At 42.1% G+C, this 13155-nt stretch overlaps 1 protein-coding gene across 2 annotated transcripts in view; it reads right to left on the bottom strand.

Moving 5' to 3' along the window:
- GABBR1 (gamma-aminobutyric acid type B receptor subunit 1) overlaps positions 1–13155 on the bottom strand; it is a 109299-nt gene that overhangs the window by 36350 nt on the left and 59794 nt on the right. Inside the window, exons 1-10 of one of the 2 annotated variants that reach the window (XM_073642026.1) lie at positions 9096–9210; positions 8493–8653; positions 7498–7632; positions 6296–6466; positions 5586–5687; positions 5239–5304; positions 4372–4563; positions 4043–4285; positions 2890–2953; positions 2470–2547 (exon numbers count right to left, since the gene is read on the bottom strand). In XM_073642026.1, coding sequence (XP_073498127.1) covers positions 2470–2547; positions 2890–2953; positions 4043–4285; positions 4372–4563; positions 5239–5304; positions 5586–5687; positions 6296–6466; positions 7498–7632; positions 8493–8618 — 1177 coding nt within the window. In that variant the 5' untranslated portion in view covers positions 8619–8653; positions 9096–9210. Of the gene's footprint in view, positions 1–2469; positions 2548–2889; positions 2954–4042; positions 4286–4371; positions 4564–5238; positions 5305–5585; positions 5688–6295; positions 6467–7497; positions 7633–8492; positions 8654–9095; positions 9211–13155 lie in introns of those variants that run through there. The other variant, XM_073642025.1, reaches the window with a different exon arrangement.

The following is a 13155-nucleotide window of genomic DNA, read 5'->3' as shown; positions in this document are numbered from 1 at the left end:
CCCGCCATGCCGTCTGCCTTTACTAACATGACAGAGCGGCCGGTGGTGCAGAGCTCACTGATACCAGCGCGGTCCTGTAATAGGAGACACCGGGGGAACAAGTCCGTCCATGACATTTCTTCCTCCTGAATCTTCCCCCATCACCTGTGAGTGATATTATTGAGAAGTGGAAGGAACCGCAGCAACTCAGCCACGAAGTGGAGACCCCGTAACGTTACTGAGCGTGGGGCCGAGTGCTGAGGAGCAGAAGGCAGAAAAGTCACCGCCGCTCTGCTGACCCCATAACTGTAGAGTCCAGACCTCCTCTGGTATCAGCACAAACACTGCGCCCCTGCCAGGACCCTCAAGGCCGAGCAGCGGCCTGCAGCCATACATCACCAAGCACAATGCCGAGCGTAGGATGGAGTGGTGTAAAGCCGCCACCACTGGACTCTGGAGGAGACGTGTTCTGTGCAATGACGGATCACACTTCTCTATCTGGGTTTGGTGATTCCAGGAGGACGTTGCCCCCTGACTGCATTGTGCCGCTGTACAGATGGTGGAGAAGGATGATGCTCTGGGCTGTTATCAGGGGGCGGCCTCGGCTTATTAGTTCCAGAATTTGGATATAGAATGAGATGTCATGAAAACTCCTATGGGTGTAGTGTGGAGGGGTATCAATACTTGTGAGGACATAAATATAATGGACGGATATAATCCCTGCTGATAATATACAGTGCTGGCCAAAAGTATTGGCACCCCTGCAATTCTGTCAGATAATATTCAGTTTCTTCCTGAAAATGATTGCAATCACAAATTCTTTGGTATTATTATCTTCATTTAATTTGCTTGCAAGGAAAAAACACAAAAGAGAATGAAGCAAAAATCAAATCATTGATCATTTTACACAAAACTCCAAAAAAGGGCCGAACAAAAGTATTGGCATCCTCAGCCTAACACTTGGTTGCACAACCTTCAGCCAAAATAACTGCGAACAACCGCTTCCGGTAACCATCAATGAGTTTCTTACAATGCTCTGCTGGAATTGTAGACCATTCTTCTTTGGCAAACTGCTCCAGGTCCCTGATATTTGAAGGGTGCCTTCTCCAAACTGCCACTTTGAGATCTCTCCACAGGTGTTCTATGGGATTCAGGTCTGGACTCATTGCTGGCCACCTTAGAAGTCTCCAGTGCTTTCTCTCAAACCATTTTATAGTGCTTTTGGAAGTGTGTTTTGGGTCATTGTCCTGCTGGAAGACCCATGACCTCTGAGGGAGACCCAGCTTTCTCACACTGGGCCCTACATTATGCTGCAAAATTTGTTGGTAGTCTTCAGACTTCATAATGCCATGCACACGGTCAAGCAGTCCAGTGCCAGAGGCAGCAAAGCAACCCCAAAACATCAGGGAACCTCCGCCATGTTTGACTGTAGGGACTGTGTTCTTTTCTTTGAATGCCTCTTTTTTTTTCCTGTACACTCTATGTTGATGCTTTTTCCCAAAAAGCTCTACTTTTCTCTCATCTGACCAGAGAACATTCTTCCAAAACGTTTTAGGCTTTCTCAGGTAAGTTTTGGCAAACTCCAGCCTGGCTTTTTTATGTCTCGGGGTAAGAAGTGGGGTCTTCCTGGGTATCCTACCATACAGTCCCTTTTCATTCAGACGCCGACGGATAGTACGGGTTGACACTGTTGTACCCTCGGACTGCAGGGCAGCTTGAACTTGTTTGGATGTTAGTCGAGGTTCTTTATCCACCATCCGCACAATCTTGCGTTGAAATCTCTCGTGAATTTTTCTTTTCCGTCCACATCTAGGGAGGTTAGCCACAGTGCCATGGGCTTTACACTTCTTGATGACACTGTGCACGGAAGACACAGGAACATTCAGGTCTTTGGAGATGGATTTGTAGCCTTGAGATTGCTCATGCTTCCTCACAATTTGGTTTCTCAAGTCCTCAGACAGTTCTTTGGTCTTCTTTCTTTTCTCCATGCTCAATGTGGTGCACACAAGGACACAGGACAGAGGTTGAGTCAACTTTAATCCATGTTAACTGGCTGCAAGTGTGATTTAGTTATTGCCAACACCTGTTAGGTGCCACAGGTAAGTTACAGGTGCTGTTAATTACACGAATTAGAGAAGCATCACATGATTTTTCAAAGGGTGCCAATACTTTTGTCCACCCCCTTTTTTAGGTTTGGTGTGGAATTATATCCAATTTGGCTTTAGGACAATTCTTTTTGTGCTTTTTTCATTGAAGACAAATTAAATGAAGAGAATAATACCAAAGAATTTGTGATTGCAATCATTTTCAGGAAGAAACTGAGTATTATCTGACAGAATTGCAGGGGTGCCAATACTTTTGGCCAGCACTGTATGTGTGATAAGTGTGAGGCGCTCAAGAGAGAGGAGCAAATTGGATGAAAAGGGGTCAAGTGGACTTGAAGGGGCTATTAAGACAGATCCGAGAGTGAGGGCCGGTGTGAGCGCTCACCGATCCACTTGTCATTGTTATACCAGGAGAGGTTATCCTTTGTGCTGTCATAATAACCGATCTTCTTGTAGAGTCCACCTAGAACACAAAGGACCCCGTATTATATGATCTTCTCTAGAGCTCCAACCATGAATGGTTCCTCCAGCATGGACAGATATGAACCAACATTGGCTTTACAGCTACTAGGGATGAAAGGAGATATCACTCATTGGCGTCCATTATAAAATAAGCTGCTAGAAAATGTGTCCAAGACCAATTGCAAGAACGATTTTTAGCCCCAAATACATGCAGTGAAATAAAAAAATTGTCTACAAAGATGGACAACCCCTTGAAGGTGGTCTTATTCCACGAAGGACCGTTCTGTGATTTGATAATCGGTCCTTAGTAACGATGGTGATGTTTATGGCCAGCAGCACATACCTTGGAGCTGTTCTATAAGAGTCCAGGCCATACGAGACCCACTGGCATCAAAGACCACGTGACCCTGGAAATAGATGGAAAGAATAGGTTAGAAAATAAGGAGAAGACGCCAATCTGATGTTTGCTGGTTTATACGATCGCCTGTGTGCACAGAAATCAGCGACTGCAAAAGCCACAGGGATGATTTATTCCCAGGCACAACCAGACGGTCGGCAAATGCATGTTATAAAGAACGGATCAATAACCCAGAACATGCAGCTTTTCTGACTTATTGATCCTTCCGTCGTGGAATTTATGTGAAGAATATAAAAAAAATGTGTGTGCACTGACCAGGTCTCTCCGCACAGTCATCTCTCACTTCTATGCGGGTTTATATAAGAGAATCGGATCCTGGGGCAAATTAGCAATGTCCGAAGGTGCCGTAAATGCTTGATCTACACATATGTGAAAGTAATCTAGGGGCAAGCTGAGCGTTTGGGTCAATGGGCAATGTCCAGAGGTCCATTGTTCCTATCTTCTGAATAGCCCAGATGGTCATAGGGTTGCCCTGGTCTTGAGTGGAGCAATTTTGGAAAAGGACCATTGCCTGTTTATGTAAGAGGGAAAATATATGCTGCGATCACTACAGATGCATCCAGCAGACCAGCACCTTGGAATCCTAGGGTATAACACAAGCATATCATGCCTATGTTTTCCTGGAGATCACCATTAAATGTTAAAAAAAAAAAACAGAACTAATAAAACTAAAGAATTAGATTTCACCCCCAAAAAATGGGTAAAAAGGTCAGTATGGCTTCAGAAATGTCAATGAAACCTTGGACTTCTATGGTGAACACGACAATATTGACTTCCCCGTAAAAATCAATGGCGCATGAATAGATGCCGAGTATTCATCAGCTTTGTACAATACCATGAAACCAATATGGGTGCCATGAAATGCCATCGTTTAATGGTGATGGGCCTGTTTGAAGATCATGGCGCAGAAGATTGAGCTTCATCGTTCGGCAGATCCAGAACAAAGCAGATCTTCAATTCCATTGAAGGAGACATTGTTTCTCCGCAGTCAATAAAACATGATATATATAAAAAGATAAGCGCGGAAGAGAAAAGCTTCAAAATAAAACAAAACAAATAATGAATGGAGGAGACTCACTGAAACGCCATCAAAGGAGGATGAATTCATGGCCTTGTAGATCTCCCGGCTGATGTTATCATTGTTATAGTTGAAGTCTTCTAGTCGGAGACTTTTCTTCGATAACTCATAAGCTGTTTTGTTAAGGGCAAGTGCAAGTGCCCAGATAGCATCATAGGCAAGAGGAGCCTCCTGAAGACCTCCGACCCCTTCTGGGTCCTTGCCAAGGCGTTTCTGAAGCTTGTCCATGAACTCCTGGGATGTCTACAAGAAGAAGATCACACTTCAGTCAAATAAGATTGCAGATCAGTTAAAAGGGTGAAATAGAAGTATACGGAGGCCATAGTTACCATATTGGAGATACCACGGGTGTTTTCTGGGTTCAACATGACTATTTCTGTGGTTACATGACCCTCAACGGCCCGAGTCATCTCCTCCACCGTGCAGTTTATAGCTGGATCCGGTGTCTTGAACCAGTTATCGGCGTACCAACCAATCAGAAACCAGACGTACTTCTTACCAAAGAGGCGCTCTTTGTAGACCTGAAAGGAGATGTTTGTTTTTTTTTAATTTAACACAATTACAAAAAGGATATGGATGAGCAAGAGTAAATTTAGGAAAAAAAAAAAGTGGACTACGCACAACTCCGAAAGAATAGACTAAACAAAATTATTAGAGATCAGATTTTGAGAGCTAAAGTAAACAAAACGGCAAAGAGATGAAGGTGTTTACTTGTCTCTAAATTTCCCCCAGATTTGAGTCCAATCGATCATTTTGTCACGGAAGCCACACCGAGCAACACACACCGAGCGACACACCGAGCGACACACCGAGCGACACACCGAGCGACACACTGAGCGACACACCGAGCAACACACGAGACCTACAAGATCTGAGGCTACAATCTTGGTGAAGACACCACAGGACCACCTTTAAAGGTTTTGTGACACCCGTGCCCCAAGTGGTGGCCTACAAAATATTGGGTATTTTGGTTGACTGTATTGACCGATTGGCATATACAATATGTAGTCAGGATTTTTTAAATTTTTGGATGAAATTCTCTTATTTTTCTTAAACCATACATAAAGAAGACAAAAGAACTTGAGCTACAAGAAGGTGGCAACGTGGAGCCGTTTCAAGATGAAGACAAAAAAAAAGTAGTTCTAATAATAACCAAGGCAAACACCTTTCAGGAAATAAGTAATGTCTAATTTTACCTCACAAAAGACCTTCCGTGCCTCGGTTTCATAGAACAATCCAACGATTATTCTAGCATCTTGTCTCTGAAAAATAAGATAAGAAGAATAAGTGAGAAGCCGAATATTGAAAAGAAAACAGAACAGAGAAAACGAGGAGAGAAAGCGAGAAGAGACAGTCACACGGAATAGGGCTGAGTACAGTCATTTAATGATCTTTATTGACCAGGTAAGGAGTCAATCACTGTGCTGCAGTCCTACCCATTGACCAAAGGTGAGTCTCCTGGGAAGGACAACAAGCTCAATCAATTCTAATTCCTGCCAGCAGGAAGTTCCCAAGTGACACTGAGTAGGACACCAGTCCATACCTTGAGATTTTTCACTGGAACAGTGGGGTCAGAGAAGAAGCTCTGGCGGAACGTGATTTCAATGCCGGCTTCCTTCACTCGTTCCTCTAGGTCATCCAGAGTCTGGATAGAAAGGGAAGGAATTAATCAGGGAGGCCAAATGAAAGGTGGAACATGTCTTATAATTACAGTGGCCTGTGGGACTATACAGGAGCAGCCTTGGACTATTTAGATGATAATGAGCTTCATAATATTATAAGACGGCCACTGTGATAAGTTCTCACCTAGATTTAAAGCCTTTGAGATCTAACGATGCTTCATTCAAGTTTAGAAACACTGAGGAACTTTAGTGGATAAATGATTCGGGCTTAATTATTTTTTTAATATCATGTTCGTAGAATTTCATAAGAGCATTTAATAAAACATTAGGCGTGGATAATGGCACATTGAGCCAACTTTTATGTTATGTGTTTGGGCAGCTTTAGACCCTCTGGCCGGCTGCTTACGGTACTTGGCAAGAGTGGGATTCACAAGTAGGTTGCCACCACCCATAGAGAAAGATGGTGGTTCTTTTGGTAGTATAACATATAAATGCTAAAATATGACTTCAGACTTTTTAGACGTGAACATATGAAAACATCTGAAGAATAACACATTTATTCTGGAGATACTTAGGGTTACACATTGATATTTTTTCTGATGATGATGATATTTTGGTCATCTTTACTCACAGAAGTAAAGACCTCAGTCGTTTGCTGAATGGTCGCAATCTTAGTCCATCCCCACTTTTTGAAGAGTTGGACCCTGGTAGGATTGTGCAAGGTTGCAGATGGATGTGTGCGGAAGAAGGTTGGGAATCTTTGACGGTTTGAGAGCGCCGGTGAACTGGAGCCATAAGAAAGCTGGAGGGTGAGGAGATCAATTATATGAGATTAGGTACACTCATGAGAGGTGCTGGAGAAGAGAAAGAGATTATGGTTATGGTGAAGAGTAAAATGGTGAAAACGAGAGAAGAACGAAGAGACGTCATAAAAGGTGAAATCAATAATAACACATCGCTGTAAAATATAGTTAATATTGTGAATGGAAGTCAGTGAGTAATCGAGAAAAAGGAGAGCAAAGAAAAAGGAAAGAGAGAAAGAAAAGAAAGAAAGAAAAATATAGAAAGGAAAGAAAAGGGAGAAAGAGAAATAAAGAAATGTAGAAACAAAATAATGAGTGAAAGGAATTCAGCAAGTAATCAAAAAATAGGAGAGCAAAGAAAAAGAAAAGAGAAAGGGAGAAAGGAAAGAAAAGAGAAAGGAAGGAAGAACTAAAGAAAAAGAAATAATGAGTGAAAGAGAGAAGATAAAGAAAGAAAGAAGGAGGGAGAAGAGAAAGAAAAAAGAAAGAGCAAACAAGAAGAAAAGAAACTAAAAACACAAACTGATTTTAAGGACGTAAGGAAAGAGATGAAGAATAGTTAACGCACTGTAAAAAAATATAATAAAACTACAACAAAGGCAAAAAAAGATGATGAGATGAGAAGAATACAATAGAAAGTAAGATGAATAGTAGGAAGGTGCAGAGGGATAAATGGGGCTGTCTAGGAGGCAGCGGAAGATAATGGAAGAAGAGTAGCGGGTGACAGGGGCTAATTAGGGGCAGAAGTACAAGAACTAGAAGAAGGATGAACAAAAGAAGAAAAATAAGAGAGCAGCAGACTGGAGAAGAGAAAAAAGAGACTGACGATAAGGAGATCAGTGAACCAAAGAGAAGATCAGAGGAAGAAGAAGAAGAACACCAGGGGTAAATCACTGAGGATGGAAGGAAGCAGAAGATGAGAAGTGGAAGGAAGTGGGAAAGAAGAAGAAACCAAGAGACCTGAATGTTGAACAGTGAAGATAAGAGGGAAAACAAAGAAAGCGTTGGAGAGGCCAGAGGAACTCCTCACCACAATGAGATGCCACATGCGGGCCGCTTCCGCCACCAGAGTGGAGACACTGCTGCACCCCGGCATCAGCATGATCTTTATGGGGTCATTGTACAGCAACTCATACAGGTGGCGCGTCGCCTGGCCGGGGTCACACTAGAGAGGGCAGACAAATATGAGATGGTAGAATTAGAGCCGAAACCCTGACTGTCACTACTGAACTGATAGAAAGTGGATGATGAGAGTGCTCTCCCTGCTCAGCCTCTCCTGCTGCTTCCATCTCCTGTATTTGTCTCTCTCCCCATCTGTCTCTTTCTCTCCCCCCTCTCTGCCCATTCCTCTCTCACTCTCACTCTCTCGGTCTATCTCTCTTCTCCGGAATATTTTACCCTTTCCTCCGTTGCCGTGGTAACAGTGAGAGAGCTGAGTGGAATAATGAGAGCGCAGGGGGTAATCCTGTGAGAGAGCCTGGCTGCACCCCCTGCGCTCTCTCTCCCCCCTCAGAGATAGTCTTAGTAAAGGTCACACAGTCAGTGTCCGAGCCCCCCTGTGGTGGTCTCACTCCTGTCACTGCTGTCTCTCACTTTTCCCCTGCTGTCTTCCATCCTGTCACTCTTGCCACCTCCTCCTCCTCACTTTCTCTTTTTCACTTTTGTTCTTCATCTCTCTCACTTTTATTTTGACATCTATTATTCTTTCTTTGCTTTTTTTTTAGTCACTGACTAATGAAGCAGTCTCTCCAGTCTCTCCTCTATTATAGTCAGGGTTCACCTATGCCATCCACCGCCTGTCGGGGCGTCCGGACCGTACAGGTGTTATATACAGGTGTGCTACAAGAGACCGGCAACCACCTATCACCCCCATGTAGCCTTCACCCACCGCCATCACCACAACCACCTCCACCACCACCATGAACACCACCAATACCACCGCTACCACCACCAATACCACCGCCACCACCACAAATACCACCGCCACCACCACAATCCCACCGCCACCCCATTACCAGCACTCACCTGGCTGTCATGGTGAATAAGTCTAAGTTCATACTCCGGCAATATATCCCTTCTGTTGTTGACGTCTTCCAGGGCCATCTGTGCGGCTGGGTGACAGGCCTGTCCCCCAGGCCACCCCCCACTCATGGGGAAGAGAGCGCCCACGTGCAAGGCTTTCTTACCTGAGACCACATCACACAGCAAGAGAGTCAGCACAGGCACACAGAGAGACAGAGACATGGCCAGTGGGGGAGACATCATCATTGGGGGAGTGGGGAGAACAAGGGTAACAGGAGGCCGGAGAGATTGGGTATAGGGGGAGACATCGTACACGCAGGTACAGGGAAAAGAAGTGCGAGGGGGTTAAAAGGTGCGAGAGAGCAAGTGACGGGGACAAGAAAGCGCAAGCAAAACACACCAAAAAAAAAAATATTAAACAGATGGCAAAAGACGGTAAAGCACAAAGATCAACAGGAAGCAGAAAGAACAGGTGGAACCATGAGACTGACAGGCACACGAGAGCGCAATTAGACTGTCAGGAAGGAGCGATGTACAGAATGGAATGCCTGGGATCAGTGAATGGAAAAGAATGGAAAAGAGAAATCCAGAGAGACAGCCAGTGACCAAATTAGACAGGCAGTGTCAGTGTGCAGCAAGACAGCCCACGGATGTGGCAGGAGAGCACCGCAGCATCTGCACGATTCCTGATTTAATTCTGCAGTCTAGAGAACGACAGAGAGATGGAGAGAGGGAGCAGGGGGAGGAGACGCAATGATGTCACCCACGCCGAAGGGAGCGAGGGATTACAAAGAGAATGGGAAATGAGAGAGGGGGGAGAGCAAGGATGGGGCTGCGATAGGGGCAGAGGGAGAGCAATGGATACAGGACGGAGGTGACAAGCAGATGACAGGTGCGAGCGAAGAAGGGAGCATGACACCATGCAAGCGCAGGTAGCAAAACATACAGAGACAGATGTGGAAGTTCGAAATGCGTTGACTAACTCTTTGCAGCTACATCATTTGTGCTTCCTTTTTTCTCTCCAAGTTAAGGTAACACAGCACCAAAAATGTCATGATGAGTAATGGCAAACTCTGGCTTGGTATAAATCTATTAGAGTGAAGACCAAAAAAAAACAGAAGAAGCAAAGAAAAAGCTCTAAAAATGTGGTACTGTGTAGATGAAATCAACACAAAGACCCTCAGAGTCAAGACTGTTCCCCCAGATATACAGGAGAACCCATAAAAAATCAAGATACATAAAGATAAAACTAGCAAAAGCATACAAGTCATTAAAAATAAGTTATAGCCCTCAAATCATTGTAACGTGGACATCAAGTAGAGTAGATCCTTGAATGGATCCAGAAGAACCTTCCACTTCACTTTTCACTAAAAGCTTTATCTTATTTTGGGCACTGACTTGGACAAGGAGGGAAAGAGGAAGAAGAGACAAACAGAAAAAAATTCACTATACAGAACAAAACTCAATACAATGAACCGAAGCAAAGGAGAAAGTCGTTATCCAGGGTTGTCCGCAGATATCCAAGACCTCAAGAAATGACTCAACTTTTAAGAGACTCCATACCCGAAATACTATTTTGTTATGTCCGCACTTCACACACAATATCCCATAACCGACTCTGCAGAGATTACATCTTCAGAAGGAGTTGGGTTGTGGAGACTCTCAATATAAGAAATCCTGAATAGACCATTATAACGTCTGAAGACGGGTGAATGACCAATCTGGAGAAAACCTCACTCATATAGCCACAGCGGCACTAAGAAGTATTAGAAGACAGGGCAGAAATGGGAAGATAATACAGAAGAAACTAAAAAACTGATGATTGTGAAAAAGAGGTGGAAAAGTAAGCAAAAGAAGAAGAGGTAGCGAGAGAAGACGTGAAAAAAGAGGAAAACAAAAAATATGTGGAAAAGGAAAAAGAAAAAAGAAGAATTTGCAGGAAATATAAAGGAGGTGATGAAGCAAAAGAAGAGAAGATGAAGAAGAAAAAAAGAGCTAAAAGAGGAAGTCTGAGAAAAAAAGAGGGCGAAGAAAAAAAATGGTTCATAATGAAAAAGAAGAAGAGGAAAAAAAAGAGCAAAGTGAGAAGGGGAAAAAGATTAAAAAAAATCAAAGAGGAAGGAAAACAAAATGTGATGACATTGAAGGAGAAGATGAGGATGGAGAAAAATAAAGAAGGGGTTAAGAACATGTGGAGAAACAGATAGAGATGATGATGATGATGATAAGTAAGCAGAAGCAGTAAAAGTAAAAGAATGAGGAGAGGCAAAAAGGAGAAAATATAAGGAAGAATAGCAAATAGGAAGGAGAATAAGACGAGATGTTGTAGAAAGAGGATAGGAAGGAGGGAACTAACAGGAGAAAAATAAAAAGAAGATGAAAGAGGTGGAGATAGCATGAAGATAAACAACTAATGATGATAAAGGTGAAGAAAAATATGGTAGAAGAGATAAAAGAAACAGGATAAAAACCAAACTGGTCAAATAAATTTGTAAGTAAGTGGATGGAGAAAAGGAAGATGGATGATAAAAATAAGAAGGGAAGGAAGCAGAAGAATGAGAGGAGGAAGACAGAGAAGAAAAAAGGGAAAACGAATGGTAAAGAATATGAAAAACAAGGAGAAGGCAAAGATTAAGAAGAAGAAAACAAAAGGAGAAGGGGGATAAAGAAAAGAAATAAGAGAAAGATGGAGAAGAATGAGAAGGGCAAAAGAATAATGAAGAAATGGAATGACATGAAAAAGATGAAAGAAGGCAAAAAGAGGGAGAACTTTATAAAGAAAGGGAAGATAAAGAATAAAAGGATGATAAAATAAACAAGTGAAAGATGGAAGAACAAGGGAAGGAGAACAATTAAAGGAAGAAAAAGATGAAGAAACAGGAGAAAAGGATGAAATATCAATAGAGAAAGATGAAAAGATAAGAGTAAGAATGGTGGAAGAAACATTCATATATTTGTAGGAAATCGTAGAAGTCCTGATCCTGAAAGTTCAGGAAATCCCTTCCCCTATAAACACCAGGAAGCTAATGCCAGATCCTTTCGTTGTACAAATGAACAACGTATTAGGGAAAAATGCCAGATGTCAGAAAACAGTTTACACGATTCCTAGTCAAATATAGACGAAAACTGTAAAACTGAGCAGGATCGAGCATAAAAGACCGCAAAGATGCAGGTGGTAGACAAGGAAGAAAATTCTATGTCGAAGATGGGGAAGGGTCTGGAGTGGTGGGAAACCATAAAAAGAGGCAAGAGAAAACCACAAGATCAAGCACAGGCGATACAGCAGATTAAAGAAGTGACGGGGCCTGGAAGTATCTGCTCCCCATACATGTTTGCCCCCTCCCAATCGTTCTCCTTCATTCAATTTGTATTTAGGTCAAAGGGATTTTTGCAGAATCTTCTACAATCTCTGTACACGGAGAGAAGTAAGGAGTGTTACTGGGACAAGACTAGAAAGTGATGTGGGAAAGAAAGATGACCAAAGAGGGTCTTCCAGACAGACAATACCAGCTCTACAAATCCTGCTGGGGCTTGTAGTTACAATAAAGAAAGAAGTCTACTGCCACAATGTCTATTATCTTCAGAAAGAAATGTCCACAAGAAGAGATGAAGGAGAGCAACTACCACGACTGCTACACAGTCACTGCCTGATAGCCAAGGCATGGACATCACAACATACTAAATACCGCCGTCACTTTAATTACTAGAGATCTCATACCAATGACTACATGTCACTGTCATTCTTGTACATAGGGGCAGAATTATAGTAGTTATATTCTTGTACATAGGGGGCAGTATTATAGTAGTTATATTACTGTACATAGGGGGCAGTATTATAGTAGTTATATTCTTGTTCATAGGAGCAGTATTATAGTAGTTATATTCTTGTACATAGGAGCGGCATTATAGTAGTTATATTCTTGTACATAGGAGCAGTATTATAGTAGTTATATTCTTGTATATAGGAGCAGTATTATAGTAGTTATATTCTTGTACATAGGGGGCAGTATTATAGTAGTTATATTCTTGTACATAGGAGCAGTATTATAGTAGTTATATTCTTGTACATAGGAGGCAGTATTATAGTAGTTATATTCTTGTACATAGGGGGCAGTATTATAGTAGTTATATTCTTGTACATAGGGGGCAGTATTATAGTAGTTATATTCTTGTACATAGGAGCAGTATTATAGTTGTTATATTCTTGTACATAGGAGGCAGTATTATAGTAGTTATATTCTTGTACATAGGGGGCAGTATTATAGTAGTTATATTCTTGTACATAGGAGGCAGTATTATAGTAGTTATATTCTTGTACATAGGGGGCAGTATTATAGTAGTTATATTCTTGTACATAGGGGGCAGTATTATAGTAGTTATATTCTTGTACATAGGAGCAGTATTATAGTTGTTATATTCTTGTACATAGGAGGCAGTATTATAGTAGTTATATTCTTGTACATAGGGGGCAGTATTATAGTAGTTATATTCTTGTACATAGGAGGCAGTATTATAGTAGTTATATTCTTGTACATAGGAGCAGTATTACAGTAGTTATATTCTTGTACATAGGAGGCAGTATTATAGTAGTTATATTCTTGTACATAGGGGGCAGTATTATAGTAGTTATATTCTTGTACATAGGAGCAGTATTATAGTTGTTATA

The sequence above is a fragment of the Phyllobates terribilis genome, unplaced genomic scaffold (assembly GCF_046119375.1).
Source record: "Phyllobates terribilis strain yellow unplaced genomic scaffold, ASM4611937v1 Scaffold_7__3_contigs__length_470593459, whole genome shotgun sequence".
Classification (NCBI taxonomy): domain Eukaryota; kingdom Metazoa; phylum Chordata; class Amphibia; order Anura; family Dendrobatidae; genus Phyllobates; species Phyllobates terribilis.
The sequence above is the reverse complement of the archived record's forward strand: the minus strand, read 5'-3'. Positions and strand labels throughout refer to the sequence as shown.